The sequence below is a fragment of the Hyperolius riggenbachi genome, chromosome 1 (assembly GCF_040937935.1).
Source record: "Hyperolius riggenbachi isolate aHypRig1 chromosome 1, aHypRig1.pri, whole genome shotgun sequence".
Lineage (NCBI taxonomy): Eukaryota > Metazoa > Chordata > Amphibia > Anura > Hyperoliidae > Hyperolius > Hyperolius riggenbachi.
Window position 1 is genome coordinate 149455188 of NC_090646.1, and position 26425 is coordinate 149481612.

General features: G+C 41.8%; 1 protein-coding gene across 1 annotated transcript in view; it reads right to left on the minus strand.

Moving 5' to 3' along the window:
• Positions 1-8415: 8415 nt before the first annotated feature.
• Positions 8416-26425, minus strand: part of WWC2 (WW and C2 domain containing 2) — a 265651-nt gene continuing 247641 nt past the window's right edge. Inside the window, exons 20-23 of the mRNA XM_068278746.1 lie at positions 20458-20550; positions 19201-19443; positions 16329-16456; positions 8416-10741 (exon numbers count right to left, since the gene is read on the minus strand). Coding sequence (XP_068134847.1) covers positions 10675-10741; positions 16329-16456; positions 19201-19443; positions 20458-20550 — 531 coding nt within the window. The 3' untranslated portion in view covers positions 8416-10674. The remainder of the gene's footprint in view (positions 10742-16328; positions 16457-19200; positions 19444-20457; positions 20551-26425) is intronic.

Consider the following 26425-nt stretch of genomic DNA (forward strand, 5'->3'; position numbering starts at 1 on the left):
CAGTTATGTATACAAGCTTCCCCCAACGTCTCTGGTTCCCTTTAAAAGGAAATAAACATGGCAACGTCCATATTCCTCTCTCTTCAGTTCCCCTTTAAACGGCAGCATTCGGTAATACTGCGTGTGTCAACGAATGCAGCAAAAAAAAAAAAAAAAAAAAAAAGGCTCATATGTAGAACACTAAATCAAACGTCGCACCACTGCGCTCGGATGCCAAGCTCTAGCAAGCGCCCGGTCATTGGACAAATGTATGGGCTGTAAAGAGATACCCCTGCACCAACTCTAAAAGGAACATTCGTGATCTTGAGAAAAGTCAGTCTAATTACATTGGTACGTGGCAACAACATTTTTATTTGTGCGCATAATCTTTATGGCACTGCCATGAAAGCAACTTTAACGGAGGAATAGCAATGAGTGTTGGGTGGCCAACAATGGAGCTTGATTGCACTGCAGAAATACTGGCCCATTTCTGAAAACTAATACTTGATGCTCAACATATAAATAAGTAACAGCTCCAACACTAGAATAAGCTGTAAATGATGTTGATAGCTTTGTTTTTGAACAGTAAAATGACCAGAACTGAACTACATCAAACATAACATAAATAAGACAGTAAATAAATAAGTGGAGAGAGTAACCCATTAAAGATACAAACAGCTCTACACATCAGTCTACATTTTACAAAAATCAAGCCGACAAAATAAAAACACAGGCAACCTTCATTAAACCTTTACATTAAGCCCTGCAGATGCCAGGGGATTGACAGCACACCAGAGTGCCATCCCCGGACTCTGCAGGGTTGAATAACTTCATATTAATGCCCCCCTCCCCATATCTTTGACCTTACAAACATGTGTGTGACATTATCTAGTAGTCTTATAAGCAGGTAGAGTTCACAGCTGAAGCAGAAATCTGGTGGCTCCGCGGTTGGATACTGGTCAGCAAGGGCCAGAGAGCTATTGAGTTTTATACCCCAGTATTGCAGTATTCACTGTTGAACCAGTTCAGCGAAGCTTAACTTTTTCCCCATGATAATACTTGATTGTCTTTTGACAGACACCATCTAGTCCGCACTGTTTTGTGTCCTGTCGATATTTTTGTTGAACATGGTTCAGATGTATAGATAAACACACCAGGACTATAGGAAGACCAGTAAACAGAAGCAATGATATGGCCTAATTAAGATTCATGAAATGCAACTGGTGGGATGAACAATGCTTTAGTCTAGCTAAAGAATCAACTCCTACAGTTATAATGGTGAATAAAGTAAAACAGCAGAAGAATCCAATGCTTTTTATTATCCATAACAGGAGCATAGGTAAAATATAACTTGGCTAAGAATGTCTTCCTACATTAGAATTTCTTTTTAAATGTTTTTATATTTTGCAATGCTATAGTGGATGGATTAAAAGTGAAACACTAGCCAAAATATTTTTGTCCCTCTTTAAAGTTCTCCCTCATGGCTTCTCCTCAAGAATATGTTAAGAGAGGTGAAAATGCCTTGGATGTCACCAGTGAACAAAATGAAGACATTTCTCCAGTATGGGCTACAATGCTTTGATTGGAGACTTCCTTTATGAGGACGGCTATTGCAAGAAACCCCAATTTTATATGTTGGATATTGTTGCAATCATTACCAGACATAGTTACACATCTGATTTTGTGTTCTGAAACCAGGTTGAACATCCCCTTAAAAAGCAGACAGGCAGGGACAGAACTAGACCATGTGCAACAGAGCAGAAGCTCAGATCACCTGGAATGTTTTTTTTTCCCTCTGGATCTTAAAACCTTTACAGCCATAAGAGCGTCTGTGTACATCTAGACTGCCACAGCAGCTCTACAGCTATGACCATTTAAAATGTCAAGGCAAAATAAATAAAATAATAATTAAAAATTATAATTCAAGTATGAGCTGTGTCTCTCTAATAATGCACCTGGTTTAATCCTACTCTGTCTCGTCTTAGTGACAAGCTAGTTTTAGAAACAAAACACCACATTTATTGCAGATAGAACATACATTATTTAATAAATTACAGGTAAAACTTGATTACAATATCGTGCAAAAGTTAATTTACAGTATGTCAGCAATTCAAGGACCAATTTAAAATACATGTAAACACATACATATAAGAAGTATTTTTCTTCCAGAGTAAAATGAGTTCTTAATGATTTTTTACTATGTTGCTGACACTTACAATAGGTAGTAGAGATCTGTCAGAACCAACAGCTTTTGGAGTAGCTCATCTCCTCGTGGGGGATTCTAATGGCTTGCTTTATTTTCAAAAGCACTTAGTGAATGGCAGTGGCTCTGTCCAACTGCCAAAGAAGTGTGCAGTGAACAGGGAGGCTTGCCGGCCTCACCGTATGCATCCTTTTCAGGGAGTGTCGTTACAAAGAATAAAGGCCATGTTGAGAATCTCCAACGAAGAGATGGACTAGTCCAAAACCTGCCGGTTCTGTCAGATTTCTTCTACCTACTGTAAGTGACGGCAACATAGGAGTAAAGTCATTTATGGCTCATTTTACACTGGAAGAAACCTACTTTTTTTTTGTATGTGTTTACATGTAACTATGTAACATGTATTTTAAATTTTAAAATTTTTCGCAATAGTGTCCCTTTCAACATAAGAGGTGAAACTAATACAGTATATGAAATACACATTTTACATGCAAAGCAAGATATTTCAAGCCTTTGTTATAATTTTGAGGATTATGGCTTCTTATGAAAACCCCAAAATCAAAATCTAAGACCATTAGAATATTGTGAAAAGGTTCAATATTCCAGGCTCAAAGTGTCAGACTCGAATCAGCTAATTAACCCAAAACACCTGCAAAGGGTATAAATGGTCTCTCAGTCTGGTTCAGAATTACTGACAAATTAACGTTTGCACGATATTCTCATTTTGAGTTTCACCTGTAAATAGGGTGTTTAGTTACAGAAGAGCAGAAAAAGCACAATGATGGGCTTTCCTCAAGCTAAAATTGTTTCTTTTATGTTAAATATTTTTCTTACTTATGAGAAGTTCACACGATTTTAAAGTTTACATTTGCATATTTTTTTTGGTTAAGTAATGTCACGCAGTGAATTGAAAATAATAAAATATGAATAAAAGTGAGAACGTTCAGTATGTTGGATACGCCATTGGGATAGACTTGCTAACGGTTGGAAATCGTTACTGATCATTTTTATGTCAGAATTACAACTCAGAAAAATCCACTAAAGCTGAATACAACGCGGCTACATCTTTATTAGTGCCGTCTATAGCCTGAATAGAAGGAAGGAGTTTTATGAAACTAATGTCAATAGATTTTACACAAAGAGTACAAAATCAGATGCGGTAAATGATGAACAAACGGGCATCAAAAGGATTTCAGTGGCCGCAGGAGAGTTCACGCCGAGTTGTATAGCATGTCAGCTATCCTATCCAATAAAACTAGCAGCAAAAACAGCTATTTAAATAAGGTAGTTACAAATTATCTCTAGAGAGAAGTAGGGATTAGGTTACCATTTAGTGTAAAAGACTGGGATGGAAATACATTAAAGTGAAACTCTGCTGAAAATTGTTACTAACTTGCATCAGCGCTCCATAAAGCCGAGTTTCCACATCAGGCGAAGTGGTGCATTTTTATGCACAGGAAAAAAACGCACAGCAATGCAAGTGTATGGACTAGTTTACATTTATGCAAATTTCTGCATCCATGTAAGTGGGTGGAAAAAACTGACAGCATGCTGCATTTTTTCAGAAACTGCCCCAGTTTTCCATGTAATGATTGTCAATTACACTACACACATGCGAAAATTTGTATAAAAACTAGAAAATTTGCAAATGGAAAAATGCATTTGAAAATTAATATAGTTGTGGAAGCACAGCCTAAGACTTTTTCAAATGTATTTAAAACTATCTGTTTCAATCTATAGCCAGCTATGAGTCCAAAAGACTCACTGAGGCTAAAACTTCACTTGTTTTCCAGCCTGGAATTGGTACTCTTTGAGAAGTACAGTAGGCCTGGAAACTTCCCATCTTGCTGCATAAGTAATGAGCTGCACAGAGCAGGAGCTTGTTACTCATTTTGCCTGCCTGAACTAACCAATCAACTGACAGGAAACTTTAAAAAGCTCCCAAACTGCAGCCTCTATGATGAACCATGTATTTAACATTCATGTTCTACATGAAATAAGGTTTTCTATTTATTAGTGCTATCCATAGAGTTGAACTCAAAGTTGAACTGCCGTTTTCTCAACAATAGAGTATCCCTTTAAAGGGAAGGTTCAAGCAAAATAAAAAAATGAGTTTCACTTACCTGGGGCTTCTACCAGCCCCCCGCAGTCATCCTGTGCCCTCGTAGTCACTCACTGCTGCTCCAGTTTCCCGCTGGCAGCTTTCTGACCTCGGAGGTCGGCGGGACGCATTGCATACATTTTTACGCATTCTTGCTAGTGCAGGAACATTAACACATACATTTTTACGCATTACTGGTTCAATGCGTAAAAATGTACGCATTGAACCAGTAACGCGTAAAAATGTATGTGTTAATGTTCCTGCACTAGCAGGAATGCGTAAAAATGTACACAATGCGTCCCGACGACCTCCGAGGTCGGAAAGCTGCCAGCGGGGGACTTGAGCAGCAGTGAGTGACTACGAGGGCACAGGATGACTGCGGGGGGCTGGTAGAAGCCCCAGGTAAGTGAAACTCTTTTTTTATTTTGCTTGGACATTCCCTTTAAACCAAATCTATACCGAGACATATACTGATGCTGATCTTTTGCCTTCAGTGGTTTCTCAAATAGGTCTACAATAAGCAGTCAGCTGAATTAGAGGTTAAATCGGAAGTGATATGTTCTAAGCAAGGAAAATAATATGAAAGACAGAGCATCCTCAGGGCAACTACCACTTTTTACAATGACGTTGGCGATGCCAGCTCTCAGTTTCACAATATAGGTCTCCTTTGTCTTCCTCGAGAACTGGGACAGTTTGCGTGTTCTGAACTTTCGAGTTACATGAACTAAAACACTCACCACGTAGTTGGCACCAGGTGCTGGCTGCAATACAAACTCTCTCAGCTAATTAGCGGTTTGGGCAAGACAATTCCGTAACAAAAAAGTGTCAGAATAATGGCACTTCTTTGGCAGTCTGAAGATCTCCATCTTTGTAAACAGGTCTCTAAATGGTAGTTACTGTTTTGCTGTCTGGGAATACCTGTTTCTTTAACCAGAGAGTGTTGGCTGGAGCAGGATGCTTTTATTCAGCATCTACGATGATGTGCATGCTCTAGGCCAGTCTCTACAGATTCAAATCTATGATATCAGTAGTTCTTTCAGTACTGCAATCTGACAAAAATCAAGCTAGGTTTTAGTCCCCAGAGAGAACAGTATTGCTTTTCTCTCACAGGGCTCAAAGTGCATAGGTATGTCTCAGGCCAGTAGCTAGTGACGAGGTGGATTAGATTAGTGGAAGAAAGTTACTGGTCTGCAAATGCCCGACTAAACAGGTACTTTCAATGTGGATTTACACACCTCTAGGGATGGAGCGGTTTTGATTTGCTGTGGTAAAGAGTACCAAAGGGTAGGGATAGCATGACAGAAGGTTCTAGTTTCCAAGTCCACTCTTGAGATTACCAAACTATGACATTTTGTTAAACTGATGTAGTAGGTATGGTGTAGTTGCAACAAATCCTTTAGATAGCAAGGGCCTAAATTGTGTAAGAACGTAAATGGAAGCCCCTAGACATTGTTCCCCTTCACTTCAGCAATCTGCCATTGTACATTCAACATGTTTTTCCATTCTTCTGCAGCAGGAGGATTCCTGCTCCCCCCCCCCCCCCCATCCTTGCTCTACAGACAGGCTGTTCAGCGTATAGCCAAGCAACATGTTTGTAGAGCAATCTTCCCTGAACAGCCTCCCAGATGATAAACCTTTAATGCACCATTATTCTAGTGTCTGTAAGTGGCTTTCTACTCTCAGGTGTATAGCAAAATGACAAGATCTAAGGAACCAACCAATTTGTACGCTAGGAAGAGGGTAATGAAGTATATTTATAAAGTAGTGGCGGGTTTACAGCATTTGAAGGATACAGACAATTACAGTGCATCCTTTAGCGTCTTTCTGCTTTCTGCACATAGCTGCATGTACCCTGTGAACTGGCAGCCAGTTAGTGTATATATGAAGAACTGTACATATGTGGAAGTGATGGGGCCCTCCTATTAAGCTATTCAGCAGGGAATAATGACATCCTAGCATGTAGCTAGGACAACCACAGTAAATTAGAAATATTAATGAAGAATATGCCCTCATAAAATATTATCCTCTACGTTGTCTAAAGATGGCTGTATTTAAACTTCGTGTGCTCATATAAATATTGGTTACATTTCGCGATTTAACTCTGGTGCTAGATATTACGGATATTATTTAAAATCTCCAGGCATGGGCAAACTTGGCCCTCCAGCTGTTAAGGAACTACAAATCCCACAATGCATTTGCCTTTATGAGTCATGACTGTGGCTGTCAGACTCCTGCAATGCATTGTGGGAATTGTAGTGCCGAGTTTGCCCATGCCTGCACTAGCCTTTCTTCCTGACGAACACTACCCCCTGGTCCATGTGTAACACTAGCCTCCTTCACATGCTAACACTAACCTGACCCTCTGGGCTTGGCTATATTATAGCCAAACCCATTACTGTTCCCTTACACAAACCCTGCGGGCCTGCCAATGTGTGTGTTCGGCTACAGTGTGGCCAAACTCAACTGATCTGACTGCAGTACCTACCACTATACCTGTATCAGTTCAGTTACAGTGTAGCGGAAAGAATTACCATTCCATGTGCCACTCCTATCACTATACGAGTTTAGCTACCATGTAGCGGAATTCATAACAGCTCTGTGAGTAGTCAACTAAAGAAGCTCAGCTACAGTGTAACATATAACCGTTCTGTGAGCCACCCCTACAACTTTATGAGCTCAGCTACAGTGTATCCGAACATAGCCGTTCCATGTGCTGGACTTTATGGTAGTCGAGCACACGCACCCGAACTAACCATACCCACGGCGTACCATAGCCACAAACTGAATTTCTATCTACAATACTGCCGAACAGCATCTGTCGCCCTTGCATCCAAAATCCCTGCTTCGTACAACAATGTCCTGTCTTTTTTGTGATATTTATCTTGATTTTTCATGGGGAAAAAAAATAGATTTAGTGGACTAAAAATAGATTTAGGGGACTAAAAAACATAAGCAGGCTATATAAATGAATGAGCATGACAAACTTCAGCTATAATTCAGTCATAGTCCAGCAATCACAGCAATTATCTATGCCATACACCTGCCTGGTCCTAACTGACTGGAACCCATGCAAGCAGTTTCCGCTTTGTTGTAAATCTACACAGCTCAGGAGCTAGTGTGCCAAGCTAATTTGCTGGGGAAATTTTATACAGTTTATCAGTGTGGAAATTTGGCATATATGCAAAAATGTAAACCCTTCTGAGAAGAAAAAGGGGAAGGCTGCCAATAGTTCCCTGACAGCTCGGCCTAATGACATTCTTCAGGAACCTAGAATGAACTTGTCTCAGATCTGCAGCAACAAGGGGCTCTCTCAAACAGATCCTCGACAGCCATGAATAGATCTTAAAACCATCCCAGGATACATATATAACTAAGCCATTGTTGGGTTTGTGTTATTGAAAGGGGATCAAGGAAAAGCCCAAGGCATTTTCACCTCACAATTTCTCTTGGTATGAATAATACATTTTGAAAAGTGTTTTTTCCTGTACAATAAGCTTTCTTCAGCAAATAACACAAACATGAAGCGTCACTGTAAATTCAAATGTCTTAAATTACCCAAAAACGAAATCAAAGTTTAAAAAAAAGAGAGCCAACAGCAAATATGTCACCCAGAATCATGCCCAGAATTTAAACAGAACCCCAGAACAGAACATTATTAAGAATAGTGTAAGCAGTGTTAGAACCTCTGCTGTCTGTGTCCCCACTAGAGAAATATCCCTTATTCCATGTCACCAGACATACCATTTGAGGGTATCTCTTTAAAAGGATAGACAATAATAAAAAGCTGACTGAAGTGTTAACCATTCCCTGCCATTTTAAGCAAGCATTTTAGGCGCTAGTCTACTTAAGGGGACACAGCAAGAAATCTCATATGGAAATTCTGCTAATGTGATTGGGTGGGCAGCACCTCTCAAACTGCTATGTTTAAGATAGGTTGTAGTAAACTACGTCCACACTATTTGACCAATCAAAACGCTTCCTGCTGTAAAGAGCGTTGTGACTGGAGAACAGTTTCCTGCTGGGTCTCCTATACTAGACTAGCACCACATAGTGTGTGTGTGTGTGTGTGTGTGTGTGTGTGTGTGTGTGTGTGTGTGTGTGTGTGTGTGTGTGTGTGTGTGTGTGTGTGTGTGTGTGTGTGTGTGTGTGTGTGTGTGTGTGTGTGTGTGTGTGTGTGTGTGTGTGTGTGTGTGTGTATGATATTTGAAGCCTTGGAGACATTCCCTTTCTTTCATCCCTCAGTGAGAAGTGAGGAAAGGGTCATATGGGATTCAGGTGGCAAGTAACACCAAACATCATTCTTAGACTGCTATGAGGCACTCAATGATTATTTCAGGTAAATCTCTTCTGTCAATATAAGCCTCCCCAATCTTCTATTCCTGCATCTTCTATAGTCGGCTGTGATGGGCCTTTTCAGCTGATTGCTGTTGTATGCTACTGTGGCAGGATGTCTTTTTTTCTATTTTCAATAGAGTAAATATTCAGTTTCATAAAAAAATAAATGAAAGTGAAGGCCCTCTCGATGTTTGGTCATTTTATCCACTGAGCATTATGGAAGGCAGGGCCTTAACTAGGAGTGCCCCTTCCAGCAAGCCATTCCCCGGTCTGGTGTAAGTGACTCTACTGCTGCTCTGGTCGTTGACTACTGAATAACGGGGACAGGGCATAGCTGTGAGCGAGGACCGATAGTCATCCACTGCAACTTTAATATGACCCAAAGTGACACAGATCAGTCTGAGGAATACAACAGGTCTAGCTGCAGGCCAAACAGGGTGCTTGAACTTGACTTTTAATGACATTTTGGGGATTCCATGGGAAATCTGCTTAAAAACCAATACTGCATATAAATAAAGACTGGCACTGTGAGGATGGACATGCAATACTTTGTGTAACAACCCACTGCTTTGCTCTCTTATCCCCATGATCCTAGAATAGCCACTCAGCCATAGGTGCTGCTTGTGCCAACCGTGATACATGGCGGCCGATTCATCAATTAAAGTGCAAAGAAAAGCGGAGTAACTGGGAGATTTAAGCTATGCAATTGTTCTACGTTTGATTTTCTTGTGTACTTTTCATAATGAATAAGCCCCAGTATTCTCTAAAAAAGCTATAATAAGTCAGGTGACAAAGCTGTATAATAAATATCATTACAAAGTTTCTGATTGGTTTGTGTTGATCTATAGCATTTGTAAAGATGTTAAAAAAACTTCACATATTTGTATAGTGTTTTAATAATATGTGTATGCAGCCTTTTGCCTCTACAACACACTGGCAGCAAAATAAAGGGATGGGGGCATATTAAACGTGTTTAAATGGATCTCATCTTAAACAGATAAAAACAATAAAAAAAAGAAAACACAGTTGAAAAACATAGTACAAATATTTCAACTGCCAAGATTTGTACCTCTGTTCAGCCAGTCTTTTGAGTCACACTGCACAGCCAGGAAGAGGACACTTCTATATATTATTGCTATTAACATTACTTAGTCATTGGACAATAATGACATTTAATGCTCAATGACCAAGCAATTTGAACAAGAATCTAAAAAAATAAATAAAACAAAATAAAAGAAGGAGAATCCGATCTGACTGTGCAGAAAACAAAGCTGTCTGAATGACAAGACTGCACAAATACACAGAGAGAATCACAAATCCTCTGGACAGTAAAACAAATCATACACTTGGCTTCAGCTGTGTAATGTGTTTGCCTGCATTTCAGCTTTAGTGTAGGATACATTAGCCAGCTTGTTCTAGGTTTTCTAATAACGTAACGTTTTCTCCACGGCTGTAACCCTGACAAGGCTTAGCTGAATGGTTCCTCCAGCTTAGAACCTCTTCTGAATACCAACGGTAGCAATGGCACCACTACGGGGCGTAGGAGCGCCCAACTCTCGAGGCAGCCTGGAAGTTTTGGAAAATTACATCAGCTCCCATAAAAGTCTATGGTGCAAGAGTCAGTTGTTTGGCTTTAGAGCCGTTTTCACAGTCAGCTTCAATGAATATGTGAACTAGTCCAATAAAAAACAAAAATGACCAAGCGCAGCGCAGTTGAAAAGAACAACATACTGTCACTGTTTCTTTGCTCCAGCTTTGCAAAAACATTATGAATACATGTATGTGACACATACCAACTGTACAAAATTACCATCAGTGTACCAAATTACTCTACTTTGGTTTCTTCATTTTTTTTGTATGTTTTTTCTTTTTGGTGTTTTTGTTTTCCTCCTCCTAGTTATTAATTCAGCATAAGATATATTACAAATTACAGGCTAAATGTAAAAAAATACTCTGTTTTTAGGGTAAAAGCAAGAGCTATGCTACAAAACAGTTCATCTAAAAAGATGGGCATTTGGAAAAAAGTACAGCCGTGAAATTAAAAAAATAATACAAATAATTATACATCGTCAGCGGAGAGAGATGGGATGCTGATCTTGGCTCTGGTGAAATAGGCCATCTTCTCCCTGGAAAGAAAGAAAGGAAGATGACATGAGTAAGCAGTCCTCATCTGTGCATATACATGCTGAGAAATACCTGCATCATGTCATGCCTGTAAATAAGTCATTATGTGAAAGCTAAGACAACCCCTACAATGACAAAGGACGCTGTGCTGGGTGGCGCCAGTATGCCTTACCGGTTCTCAGAAAATGCTAATAACAGGATAGAGCAGCCTGGTATAATGTACTTACTGCAGTCTGGCTTGCAAAAATAAGTACATAATATGATATTAGCCAGTCTAAGACTTAAAAAATGTTATGTAGAACTGTCCTACACTGTTGTACAAAGCACTTCCCTGGCAAGTGTACCACTAGGTTCAGTAACACTTGGCACACTGTCCCTCAAAGGTTCACTGCCGGGTTACTTGTAATATCAGCAGGGTCGGTTCTACACTTTTTGCTGCCTGAGGTAAACTTGTGAGGATGCGCTCGCCACGCGATTTGGAATGATCACACAGCACCCAACAATTTACTCTACTTCAATTAATGTTCTTACATGACATGCTGCAGCTCAGCACAATAGCACAATGGCACAACGGCTGGCTGTGAGTCTGTGAGTCTCGTTCTCTTCCTACTCTGACTACATGCTGTTCGTGTAAGCACTACAAAAATGCTGCCAGTGTAATCTCTGCCGCCTAATGCAAATATTTCACCTTGCCTCGTGAGAGAACCGGCTCTGAATATCAGCAAGAAATATAAATGCTGTGCAATGCCACAAACATCAATGTCAGCATAGAGAACACTATCTGACTCGCTTGTAGAGGAACAAAAACATGAAAAACAAATGGCTTAGTAGAAGAGGATTTGAATCCTGGCTGAAGCCAGTACCTCTTCAGTAGGGAATCCTTGGGCAAGGCTCTCTAATACTGTAGGGTGGCCTACTGACCACACCCTTATTGGCTGAAACTCTAAAGCGCTCCGAGACCCACAGAAGAAAAGATCCATACAAATGTTAGCATTTAATTAAAACCCACCATTTGGCAAGGAGTTAGGCTGCTGCATTCTGTGCTATTTATTAGGGGGGCAGAACTTTATCCGGGGATCTGCTGAATAGGGCATTGCTGTAGTCCAGGCAGGAGGATAGACATGAATGAACTAGAGTAGGTAGGTCTTCAGCTGGGATAAGGTGTTTAACCACTTCAGGGGTTTTTACCTCTTAAAGGACAACTGAAGTGAGAAGAATATGGAGACTGACATATTGATTTCCTTTTAAACAATACCAGTTGCTTGGCAGTCCTACTTATCTTTTTGGCTGCAATTGTTTCCTGATTAACACCAGAAACAAGCATGCAGCTAATCTTGTCAGATCTGACAATAATGTCAGAAAAACCTGATATGCTGCATGCTTGTTCAGGGTCTACGACTAAAAAGTATTGGAGGCAGAGGATCGGCAGGCCTGCTAGTCAACTAGTATTGTTTAAAAGGAAATAAATATGGCAGCCTCCACATCCCTCTCGCTTCAGTTGCCCTTTAAAGCCAATGGGTACCGGTAAAAAAAAGAAAAAGTCAGATACTCACCTAAGGAGAGGGAAGGCTCGGTCCTAATGAGCCTTCCCTCTCCTCTCCAGGTGCCCTCGGTGCTGCGCTGGCTCCCCCATTCGCGTCCGCCGGCGCAGGGACTTCGGAGGTCTTCGGGAACACTCAGGCTTCCGAAGACAGGCCGCTCCATACTACGTACGCGCGAGCGCGTCATAGAGGGCGCTCGCGCATGCGTAGTATGGAGCGGCCGCGTCATCGGGAGCCCGAGTGCTCCCGAAGGCTTCCGAAAGCTCCCTTCGGCATGCGGAAGTGGCAGTATTTGACCGAACTGGTCGAATACTGCCACGGGGGATCCTGCGCGGGACCGGGAGAGGAGAGGGAAAGCTCATTAGGACCAAGCCTTCCCTCTCCTTAGGTGAGTATCTGACTTTTTCTTTTTTTTACCGGTAAACATTCACTTTAAGGTTCCAGACAATTTTGGCATATTAGCTGCGCCGCTTTTGATACAGCAATAACTTATTACCGAACCTTCCCCATGTTATTCCGGAGTTATTACAGACCAGATACCAGCACTCAGAATGGTAGTGAGCGCTGCATACCTCATACCACACCCTTAGTCATGCATACCACTAAGAATTCATAAGCAAAATAGATTGGGCTTGACTGATCAAGCTGCACTGCTAAAGCAGCGCACCTTAATATGAAGGAGAGGCCACTATGCATGCCTTACATAGCATCGCTCGCGTGCCTTCACTATAGTTACTATGTATAGGAAGGCACGCTCCTATGTAAGGAAGGCACGCTCATTACATAGCAGCAAGTACTGCTATGTAAGGCATGCATAGTGCATACCTCCCAACTTTTTAAGATATGAAAGAAGGACCCTTAAGCCATGCCTCTGCCACACCCCTAACACCCCTATGGTCAGATGTGCACAGACCATAGGGGTCGGAGCAAGTCTGATACAAATCTCTCCTATTGGTGCTTGCTATACACTGTGGACATGCCACACCCCTAACCACACCCCTGACACACCCATAGTCACACATAGATTTCATAAGAAAAATATGTTTTATAATTCAAACCACACTGGTCTTTTCTATCCTGGTTCATTTTCCTTCATATTAACACATGAAAATAAGAAATATATCAATTTAAAGGATGGGAATTAAGTTTAGAGTCAATTAAACCCATTTTTCAGTAGAAAAAACAGATATATTGACATAGATCTGTACATCAGACCTGAAAGAGGGACAAATGAAGAGGACAGAGGGACATGGCTCCCAAAGAGGGACTGTCCCTCCAAAAGAGGGACAGTTGGGAGCTATGATCGTGGCCACTCCACAATAAGGTGCGCTGCTTTAGCACTGCAGCTTGATGAATCAAGCCCAATATGTTTTATAATTCAAACCAAATAGTCCTTTTTATCATCGTTAGTTTTCCTTCATATTAATGATTGAAAACAAGAAATATATCAATTTAAAGAGATGGTAATAAAGTTTAGAGTCAATGAAATACATTTTTCAGTAGACAAGGACATATATTTTCCTAGATCTATACATCAGTCCTGAAAGAAGGACATATCTGGAAGAAAGAGGGACAGAGGAATTCGGCTCCCAAAGCGGGACTGTCCCTCCAAAAAAGGGACAGTTGGGAATGATGAATACGTGACCAGCTAAAGAGAACGCAATCTTCTGTTTGTGAATACAAACCAAGATACACAATCACAAGGGAAGCCAAGTGTAAAGCTTTGAGATTACGGTTCACAACAATAAGGAATACCATTGAAGAGTCATACTGTCCAAATTGTAACACAACCACTGCTAGAAACATGATAGCCATCCAGTGTGAAGATATATATATATAGTTTAGGAACACGACAGACAGACGATACAAACTTGGCATGCAACCAATTATATTTTACAGTACTTGTTTGAAGACCAAAATAGATTTCTTTTGTAGAAATCAGACAAAGGTAAGCGGAAAATGCATTTAACAAGGAAATAAGCTTGCCCCCGAAGCATGCGGTAATGGAAATTTACTAGCAAGAAGTTTTGAATCAGGATGACTTTTACTGATGGCCAACACGGTGCAATACTCTATTGGAAATATGCTAGTAAGCACAATTCCTAACATGGGAAATACGTTTCTCGCTAACAGGAAGGTATTCAAGGAAAGCCATACTTCTAGAAAACTTCCCAGAGCTTTACCAGCAAGGAAAAATCTATGATGGAAAACTATGGCTTTAAAAAAGAGACACTGAAGCGAAAACAAATTAGGATATAATGAATTGATTGTGTAGTACGGATAATTACTAGAACATTAGTAGCAAAGAAAATATTCTCATTTTTATTTTCAGTTATACAGTTTTTTTTTATTACATTGCATCATTCTATAATATTTGCAGTTTACACACTACTCAGAATTCTAAATGATTTTACAGAGCAGGCAAGTGAACTTTTGAACCTTTCTCTACAGAGAAAAAGAAAATACAATGACTGACAGTTGCGATAACAAGCTTCAGAAGACAGAACTCTCTGCAACTTTAAAAGTCGTGGAGCTCAATGGCTCTTTTGCATAGATAACTACTGGAGTTTCTTAAATCTTCCTGTACTGGAAACAATATTAGATGTATGTCTCTGCTCCTAACGTTTTTATTTCTTAGCTGTACTACACATACAAATCATTATATACCGGTAATCATTTTTTTCGCTTCACTGGCTCTTTAACCCCCTTGCCATTCCAATTCTGACGGCAAGGGGGCGGCGCAGCACTTTTTAAAAAAATGTTTTTTTTTAAACTCATGTAGCGAGCCCAGGGCTCGCTACATGATAGCCGCTGACAAGCGGCATCCCCTACCTACTTCGATCGCCGCCAGCGATCTTTGCAAGATCCTGCGCAGGTTCAGAACGGGATTTCCTGCTGGGCTTCCCCCCCGTCATGGACGTCAGAGGGAATCCCGATCCACCCCTCCACCCCCGATCCACCCCTCAGCGCTGCCTGGCACTGATTGGCCAGACTGCGCAAGGGGTCTGGCGGGGGGGGGGCCAATTGGCGGCGATCGGGATATGCACGCAGCTAACAAAGTGCTAGCTGCGTGCAGTAAAAAAAAATTGTGAAAAACGGCAAAGCGGGGCCGGAGAAATCCTCCTGCGCAGGTTACCCCGAGCTGAGCTCGGGATAACCGGCAAGAAGGTTAAGAGACTCTGTATAAAGTATGTAAAAAAATAGGACAAATCTGCAGCTAAATAGGTAAAGGTTAATATGTAGTACCCTTTTAAAAGTGCACGTTTTATTTTAAGTACTCTCTTACGCGCTCAAGTCTTTGATAAGAAGCTGAGTGTTCTTAGTATGCAGTGGTACTCTGATATGACTATTGGACTAAATGTATTATTTTTTATGGTAAACCTAGGGTTGATCCCAGGGCCGGTTCTCTCATGAAACAAGGTGAAACATTTGCATCAGGCGCAGAGATTTCAGGGACAGCATTTTAGTACTGTGTGTACCTTCCTGAAAAGGAATGGAGTGGCTGAAGGTGAGCAGTTTGTCACAGACTCACAAAGCCAGCCAGTGTGCTACTGTGTTGAGCTGCAGCATGTCATGTGAGAACATTAAATGAAGCAGAGTCAAATTGTTGGGTGCTGTGCGATTCCAAAGTTTGCCTCAGACAGCAAAAATTCTAGAACCATCCCTGGTTGATCCTATAGCTTATTATAAGCTCTCTTGTATTTTTATGTGCATAATGTGCTATGTGTCCCCTATATATTTTGCATTTTGTGTATGTGGACTCATCCAGTTCGCTATTATGATGTAGTTTATATTTTAGTTCTTGTTTTATTCTGTTTGTGCTTCTGTGTGCGATCTTTTTTGCCTTCAATAATAAAATGATCGATAAAAGTGCATGTATTCACTTTTGGAAACTGTCACTTTAGAAATAGGGGAAGAATCCATAGCTTATGCAGTGATCTGGCTGACACTCCTCTCAGACGCTCAGAGTCTGTATTTTAGTGGTGACCGAAGCATTCTATACATATGTGGCAGTGCTGCAGTGCAGTGTGATAGGTCCGGTGCTCACCTGAAAGATTGTACTTGTAGAGGCACTTTCTGGCTCTGTTCCCGTAGCCTACATACATCCTTTGAGGCTTTTCTCATTAATTTTTCAGCGCTCAGTCCTTGCTTCTGTTCTTCCTTTGATTGTTCAGCCTACAGACAATAAAACAACAATCTGTTATTTACGTTTGAAGCACCATTCGCCAGGCTGCATCACACAGCTTCAGTTAGGGAGTCATTGTGGGCTTCTTTGCTCACAACTATTTTATCATTTTGTGGAGGGGTCACCTTGAACTACAGTGCAGGAAACAAAATTGTTTAACTGGTAGAACACACGTTACACATGAATTCATATCTGAACTTTAGTGTTCCCTCATAGTTTAACACATGCACTGTTAACAACACACAAATCAGGAACCTAATCTCTTCAGGGTTGTTAGAAAGCTATATATTTTGTGTCCATACACACCGCGATTCCACTGGCTAATGACAGAATGATCTGACACACTTAGACATGGTTCACACTTATTAAAATTCGCATGCATTTTATGAATGTGCAAAAACATGTTTGCCGCATATCCATTGAAAGCCCATAGAGAATCGTACTTCTTGTAAATTTTGCATGCGTGGAAAATAAATACTATTTGCAGCATACATTTGCACATCGCATGCAAATTTCCATTAACTTTCATTCTGGAAAACCGCATGCAAAAATTTGCTTACAAACACGAATATCAATGTGAAAAAACGCATGCCAATAAAGTTCAGTTTTCCGCAATGATAAGTGTGTACCATCCCTAAAATGTAAATTCCACTTTTGTTATACATTTGCCATAAATATAGATGGGTGCTGCACCACTCATGTGGTAATGTAATGCTACTATTAACCATCTTCTGTAGTCTATAACCAGGTACAAATTTCCAAAAGCCTCCATACAGGTTTTCTCGCCTGGACTGACAAAAATGGCTAGAGGTACCCCTGCCTTCTTTGAACCTTGTGCCCTTTTTGGAGTACTGTCACTACCAATGTGCCCAGAGGTGTCTATCTAAAGGCAGCCATACACTGGTCGATTGCCACCAGATCGACCAACAGAGAGATCCCTCTCTGATATAATCTGATCACAGAGGGAGCTATTAGCTGCCCATACACTGCACACAGATTTTGAATTGATTTCAGCATGAAATAGATTCACAATCTGTGCAGCTGCAGTTGCTCCCAGCAATACATTACCTCTCCGCCAGTGCCAGTCCCAGCTGTTCCTTCTGGGCATCTTCTCTTTACTTCCTGCCATGTCCTGTGACCAGTGGAAGTTCAAACAGTAGAGCGCGTTTTTCTACTGTTCCCCTGACAGGATGGGACAGGAAGTGAAGAGAAGACGGCTAGCCGGAGAAGGGACAGCAGGGACTCGCGCCGGCGGAGAGGTAACGTATTGCTTTGTCGGTCACCGGCAAATCGATCACCGCTATCGACACGTTCCTGACCCGCCGGTGATCGAGATAAATTTTTCCGGCTTGACTAATCGATGGGATCGATCGCGGATGGAAATTAGTCACTACACAGGGAAACAAATGCTAACACCTGGAAGAATCCACTGGATGGCAGCAGCTGTTGACACTACTATCTACCAAATGCTGTTAGGAACACTTTGTAATGGCTGTGTTGCATAGGCACATAAATAAAGTGAGCTTTAATTGTTGCCGCAATGCATAGGCACACAGTACAGCTTTTCTTAAAGGGGTTATTTCGCGAAAAAAGTAGGCAGTTAAAAAATGTGACAGATGACAGGTTTTAAGCCAGTCCATCTTTTTAAGGGGGATTCTCAGGGCTTTCTTTGTTTTCAACAGCATTTCCTGAACAGCAGTTTAACTGCCAAAATAGCAAGATACCAGCCGGCCTCCCTAATCACTTGCACACTATTATGTCAGTTAGATTTTGCAACTGTTGTTCAGGAAATGCTGTTGAAAACAAAGAATGAGAATCCCCCTTAAAAAGATGGACTGGCCCAAAACCTGTCATCTGTCACATTTTTTAACTGCCTACTTTTTTCGCAAAAGAACCCCTTTAATAAAACTGGAATTCCCTCTCAAAGTCCAGTTATAAGGCAAAAAAATATTCCCCACATGTGAATCCACCCTCATGTGAACCTTTATCCTCCGCACACAAGCATCAGGATTTAACTGCCCTGACATCACCTTATAGTTCCGGAATGGAACTTTAGTGGCCTGCAGGGTACACCCCTTCCCAGAAATCATCACAAGCCCCACCTCCCACTAGTAGTTGTAATAGTCATGCCCTCCTTCAATATGTGGGAATGATTAGTAGGCATGTCAAAGCCCTTCACTAAGTAAATATGGAAGACAGGGCAACTGCGATTACATGAGGAGCATCCTCCAGAGGCAGATGAAAAATTGGCCATTAACTCCAGTAGGATGTCGTCACTGAGGGATTCGTGTGCATATGGGGAAGGAGTTTATATAAAAAAATTGGTTTTTCAGGTAGGCCAATAGTGAAACATTAACGTTTGTTTTATTTATCTATTGTGTTTAGTGGTTGACTCAAACATATGAAACAAATAAAGGTTTCTACTTTTTGCTGCTCTACCTGCACTTCCATCTTCTTACTCTTGAGCTACATACACATACTACATTGGATTATTCTCAGGTGACCACTACTGTAGTTGCCACACCAGGTGTTACATGGTCCCCCATATCTTCCCCAGAAAAGCACTGTGTCTGGACAACAAGTCAACCAAGATGAACATTTTGGGTGATCGTCATTTAGCCTGTGTGCTAGGCTTAATACAACAGGTTTTGTGACAGATAACTAAGTCCCTACTGTTCTCTGTGGATGGACTTTATTGCAAAGCAGCTTGTAGCACACAGTTAATGGCCATTACCTTCTTCTCAGCTTGTTTCAGGAGCTTGTGGAAGCGATCGTCCTCCAGCACACCAAGTGGAAGCTCAGTTTCTCCTCTGGCTTTCATCTCCTCTAGTCTCTGTTTCAAGTCTCTCAGGGACTGCAGCTCATCATTCAGCCGACTCTGTCTAGTCCTCGATGCCTGGAGATCCAGCTCCAAGTCTAGAGAGGTCCGTTCACGACATTCATGCATGGCTCTTCTTGTCATTGTCTGGCATACGGGCTAAAAGTCACAAATTCATTTATTAGAGTTTGTAGATCTAATCTACATGAATACAAGACCATCTGGAAGTAAAAAGGTTACCAATATACGTTCTTCTTAAGCCCTGGGCTATGTACAGCTGACATTAAGACGTACCTGGAGGGGTAATTAATAATTTAAAGTAAACGCACTCCAGGTATCTTTTGTTAGAAGAGTCCATAAGAAATAGACATTACATAAGAAAAGTGAGCAGAGAAAGGATCTTGCAGGCACCACCAATATAATCACAGCTTCTTTATTGATCACATCAGACTTGTGCAGAAGGTACCTTCTGCACAAGTCTGATGTGATCAATAAAGAAGCTGTGATTATATTGGTGGTGCCTGCAAGATCCTTTCTCTGCATCTGACGGCTCTGGTGGTGTGGAGGGCCGACTGCTTGGGCACACCGTCTTCTATACATGGGTGCTGTCTCAAACCTCAATTTGGTCTCTGATAAGAAAAGTGAGATATTTTAAAGCCTTTATTTGTTATAATTTTGATTATGGCTTATATAGCTTATGAGAACCCCAAAACCAAAATCTTGGACCATTAGAATATTGTGAAAATGTTTAATATTCTAGGCTCTAAGTGTCAGACTCTAAATCCGCTAATTAATCCAAAACACTTGCATAGGGTTCCTATTTCATATATTAGTTTTACCTTTTAAGTTGAAATACTGAAATAAATGGACTTTTGCACAATATTCTAATTTTTAGAGCACTGATTTAAGAAATGCAAAATTCTGCCAGGAAATGGGGAATAACGTTACATGATCATGTGCTGTCCATATATTTTTACACACTTCTACAAATCATATCACACAAGCTTAACATTAACCTTGGGCAGTCATCACACTGGCATGCCTTTATTACTCATGCCATGTACGGTTAATCATCCAAGATGATGATTTTAAATGAAGCATATATTCCAGGAACAATTACTCATGCTGGCACAAGAGGAGGATAGAGGTGCTTAGAAACGGACTGATACATACCCTTTTCACTCGCAAACTGCGGCGTTCTGTCGCATTTCTCACGAATGGAGACTTTTTCGCGAGCGTCGAGCTGTCACTGTCACTTCGGTTTAGCTGCAAGACAAACATTTAGTGATTTTCTTCCTTTTACTACAAAGACTGATGGGAAATGTTGGTGGGTGTGTGTTTTTGTAGCAATATTCCACAAGAGAAATTGGATTGCACATTGATGTTGATATTATTATAGTGATAAAATAAATACATCAGAAAAAAAGAAAAAAGGGAAATCTCAAAACGCATAATAATCCTAAATGTTAAGGCCTAGTTCACAATACAACACGCAAGTGCAATCGCTAACAGCTTAGCTACTGCAATTTTGCAAAGCAAATATTAAAGGAATGTGCGTCTTTGCACAAGTAACTCACCAGTCGGTGCCACCAGGACCTTCAGTGTTGGACACTTGCAGCATTTCCTCTCAGACTCCTCCAGTTGTGCACGTATTGGGATGCCACTAGAGGGAGTCATACAGAGGAGATGCTGCAACTGTGCGACACAGAAGATCCTAGCTGCGCTGACAGCGGAGTTGCACTCTCCACTCGTTCTATGCTCTGCATAGTCGGGCAAGGGGGGCACTCGGAGAGGCACGGCTGCACTCTCAGGGCTCTGCGCCAGACACTGGTGCCTTCCCAGCCTTTCCCTCGGACCTGATCTGTACACACTCATTGAGGACTTTTTTTGTTTAGTAAATCTAGGAAAGCCCAGATTTATTTTAGAGATACGTTCTTGCTGTGGGCGTTATATGTGACTGCACTAACACACCGCCTCACAATACACTGATATCAGTGGTGGACAAAGCCAACAGTTGGCCCCTGTGCAGAATAAATGAAGGGGCCCCATGTGATTGGCCATAATCATAACAGATTACGGTTGGATCCAAATAATGTTGATAACATAATAGTACATGATTCTAGGTTACATTCTGTGGGCACTGTGTTAATGTAACACACATTTCATACTTGTGTATGACTGGGCCACAAGCAAATATCACTGTGCCCTTATGGGTCTCAGAGAGAAATACACAGAGAAGAGCCTACAGAATAATCATGCCCTAACTGTGGTGCAGCTGCATGGGCCCTAGATGGCATGGGGCCCCTGTGCGGCTGCACAGGCCTATGTCCGCCTCTATTAAATTAGGAATAAGCAGCGTCTCTTCCTTGGAACTAATATCCCACCATGGAGAGGAGGCTAACCAATATAATAAGCTTATATCAAATGGATTGTTCAATGGTCACACAGCCTCGCAAAGTATACCAAGTTGCCATTTATTATATCAAAATTTCATAAGAGACACCAGGCCTCACATAGATGTAAATACCACATAGTAATTCATCACAGTAGAAAAAACACACATTTAAAAACAATGATCGGATTGCATATTGACGCAGACTGCGTTATCAAACTATGTCATACCATAAGGATTTGATTCAGTGGATGTAGAGGCAGATTGTATCTGGCCAGATAGTAAAAAGCTGCCACACTCAACTTCCGTCCGCGCACTCACTCAACACACATACATGTGCCATGTGTCTAATGGTGGGGGGCCCCCTTTGAGGAATCAATATCTCCAGCAGTTCAGTCCGCAAAGAATGACATAGGGACTTGCAATGTCTGCCGTTAGTTGTACAACATGAGGGATTAGCTCTCACCAAGACTTGCTCACGTAGGCATCCATTCACTGGAACTCCGCTGCCACCTGCAATGTGGTCCAGACCGCTTGGAGGACTTAGAAACGTTGTGCTGCCGGCTCCAACTACCCGCTCACTCCACCGCGGAGGACGCCAAGCCGGAGTTCCGTGACTCACGTGTGTGAATGAGTGCTGCAGGACAGCACTCCGCCCACCGACGCGTTTCACGTCCGCATTGGACGTTTCATCAGGGTGTGGTCTTGCAACATAGACGTCACCTCTTATATGGAACTGAGACTCCGCCTTTAGCATCACATTGCCATGACAGCCATTCAGATTTTAAACACGGCATGGTGCATGCAACGCGGACTATTTTAGTTACATTTCGCTTTATGGCAGTGTGAATGTGGGTTAAAGGTGAGCACCACCCGTCCATTAACGCCCATATCAGCATCATTCAGGACCGTCCATCATCTCATTTGATTCATACTGATTACAGTCCAACAGTACTTTTCATGATCACATATATAAGTAGAAGTTCATTTCCATGATGTTTCCATTTGATCACCATTATTCCTATCCCATCAAAGCGAGCAGTTTTGTTTCATCATATATACAGAGCACCAGTCCCATCAGACTTACTCTTATTTTACATATATATCCATGCATATTCATATGCATAGACACAGGGGTATCGACAGGAAGCACATAATGTCTCTGATGGCACCATGATCACTCACTGCGGATCCATTCAGACGCCATGCTTTACCCATCCACATGGATCACTCAAGATAGGGGAAGAAATATATTTATTATGAAAGGATAACTCCTTCCACAAAATACATACAACCATATAGGTTCTACACTGCATGGAGTACTATATCATAGATGGAAAGGTTTTAGTAGGTTAATACCTCTACTCATCAGTTATATTTATTGGCTCTCAAAAAGGGGGAAAGATCCAATTCAGCATTTAGCCCGCTGGGCACCACAGTGTTAAGTTTAAAGATCCACATTGCCTCCTTGCAATAGAGTATTTCGTCAAAGTCACCCCGTCTATTAGATATTTTTAGTTTATAGATCCCCTTGACCGTGGTGCCACTTAGACTGTTTTGATGATGCTCCTTATAATGATCATAAATAACCCCAATTGATTTACCTTTGGTTATCTTTGCAAAATGTTCGAGCACCCGCTCCTTTAGGGCCCTTTTGGTCTTACCGATGTATTTGAGCCCGCAGGGACATTGTATCATGTATACCACCTTTGTGGTGTCACAATTAATAAAAGAATTGATAGAATACTCCTTGTCACCATTGCTAGTCTCGAACACATCGGCTCGATCCACATGTGGGCACAGTTTACACTTGGAGCATTTAAACATCCCCATTGGTTTCCTACTATCAAGCCATGTTGAGGGACCTTTCATTAGCTCACTATGTACTAGTCTGTCTTTTAGGTTAGGTGCTCGTCTAGCTGTTAATAATGGTCTGGGTCCAACTATTTTGGCCACCTCTTTGTCTGAGGTGAGTATTGGCCAAAATTTATTCAATAATTCACGTAAATTATTCCAGTGGGCTCCAAAGCCGGTCACAAGGCGCATATGTCCCCTCTCCTCATCCCTAGGCGGCATCCCTCCTGGCATTAGCAACTGTTTTCTGTTTAATTCCCACGCTCGCCGCAGGGCATTTCGAAGCAGTGAATGCGCGTAACCGCGTTCGCGGAAGCGTTGGTACATACTGCGGGCTTCCTTTCTGAAGTCCTCATCTCTACAACAATTCCTCCGAAGACGGAGGAACTGCCCATATGGGATTCCTTTCTTCAGGGACGACGGATGGTGGCTGGTTGCATGTAGGACAGTGTTGCCGGCCGTGGGTTTACGAAATGTCGTTGTGACAATTGTCTCGCCCTCAATTTTCAGCAAGAGATCCAAAAAGGAAATCTCTATTCCGGATGAAAAGGTCGGACGAATGTTTTTAGTATTATTGTTCAATTTGAATATAAATTGTGCCAATTCAGCAGCAGTGCCCGTCCATACCACCATCACGTCGTCAATGAATCTTATCCAGAGGGCGACGTGTGCACCGTACTCAGGGCTGGGATATGCCTGTTCCCGTTCCCAGAGTCCTAAATGTAAACAAGCATAGGCCGGTGCACACGACGCCCCCATTGAAGTTCCCCGCAGCTGTTGATAGAACTGCCCTTCAAAAACGAAGCAATTTCGGGTAAGGATTAACTTCATGGCCTCCACTATAAAAGCATTATGGGCCATAGAAGAGGGATGCCGCTCCCGGAGGAAGAAGGACATAGGACTCTGGGAACGGGAACAGGTATATCCCAGCCCTGAGTACGGTGCACACGTCGCCCTCTGGATAAGATTCATTGACGACGTGATGGTGGTATGGACGGGCACTGCTGCTGAATTGGCACAATTTATATTCAAATTGAACAATAATACTAAAAACATTCGTCTGACCTTTTCATCCGGAATAGAGATTTCCTTTTTGGATCTCTTGCTGAAAATTGAGGGCGAGACAATTGTCACAACGACATTTCGTAAACCCACGGCCGGCAACACTGTCCTACATGCAACCAGCCACCATCCGTCGTCCCTGAAGAAAGGAATCCCATATGGGCAGTTCCTCCGTCTTCGGAGGAATTGTTGTAGAGATGAGGACTTCAGAAAGGAAGCCCGCAGTATGTACCAACGCTTCCGCGAACGCGGTTACGCGCATTCACTGCTTCGAAATGCCCTGCGGCGAGCGTGGGAATTAAACAGAAAACAGTTGCTAATGCCAGGAGGGATGCCGCCTAGGGATGAGGAGAGGGGACATATGCGCCTTGTGACCGGCTTTGGAGCCCACTGGAATAATTTACGTGAATTATTGAATAAATTTTGGCCAATACTCACCTCAGACAAAGAGGTGGCCAAAATAGTTGGACCCAGACCATTATTAACAGCTAGACGAGCACCTAACCTAAAAGACAGACTAGTACATAGTGAGCTAATGAAAGGTCCCTCAACATGGCTTGATAGTAGGAAACCAATGGGGATGTTTAAATGCTCCAAGTGTAAACTGTGCCCACATGTGGATCGAGCCGATGTGTTCGAGACTAGCAATGGTGACAAGGAGTATTCTATCAATTCTTTTATTAATTGTGACACCACAAAGGTGGTATACATGATACAATGTCCCTGCGGGCTCAAATACATCGGTAAGACCAAAAGGGCCCTAAAGGAGCGGGTGCTCGAACATTTTGCAAAGATAACCAAAGGTAAATCAATTGGGGTTATTTATGATCATTATAAGGAGCATCATCAAAACAGTCTAAGTGGCACCACGGTCAAGGGGATCTATAAACTAAAAATATCTAATAGACGGGGTGACTTTGACGAAATACTCTATTGCAAGGAGGCAATGTGGATCTTTAAACTTAACACTGTGGTGCCCAGCGGGCTAAATGCTGAATTGGATCTTTCCCCCTTTTTGAGAGCCAATAAATATAACTGATGAGTAGAGGTATTAACCTACTAAAACCTTTCCATCTATGATATAGTACTCCATGCAGTGTAGAACCTATATGGTTGTATGTATTTTGTGGAAGGAGTTATCCTTTCATAATAAATATATTTCTTCCCCTATCTTGAGTGATCCATGTGGATGGGTAAAGCATGGCGTCTGAATGGATCCGCAGTGAGTGATCATGGTGCCATCAGAGACATTATGTGCTTCCTGTCGATACCCCTGTGTCTATGCATATGAATATGCATGGATATATATGTAAAATGATAAGAGTAAGTCTGATGGGACTGGTGCTCTGTATATATGATGAAACAAAACTGCTCGCTTTGATGGGATAGGAATAATGGTGATCAAATGGAAACATCATGGAAATGAACTTCTACTTATATATGTGATCATGAAAAGTACTGTTGGACTGTAATCAGTATGAATCAAATGAGATGATGGACGGTCCTGAATGATGCTGATATGGGCGTTAATGGACGGGTGGTGCTCACCTTTAACCCACATTCACACTGCCATAATGCGAAATGTATCTAAAATAGTCCGCGTTGCATGCACCATGCCGTGTTTAAAATCTGAATGGCTGTCATGGCAATGTGATGCTAAAGGCGGAGTCTCAGTTCCATATAAGAGGTGACGTCTATGTTGCAAGACCACACCCTGATGAAACGTCCAATGCGGACGTGAAACGCGTCGGTGGGCGGAGCTGACGCAGCTGCGTGTCCTGCAGCACTCATTCACACACGTGAGTCACGGAACTCCGGCTTGGCGTCCTCCGC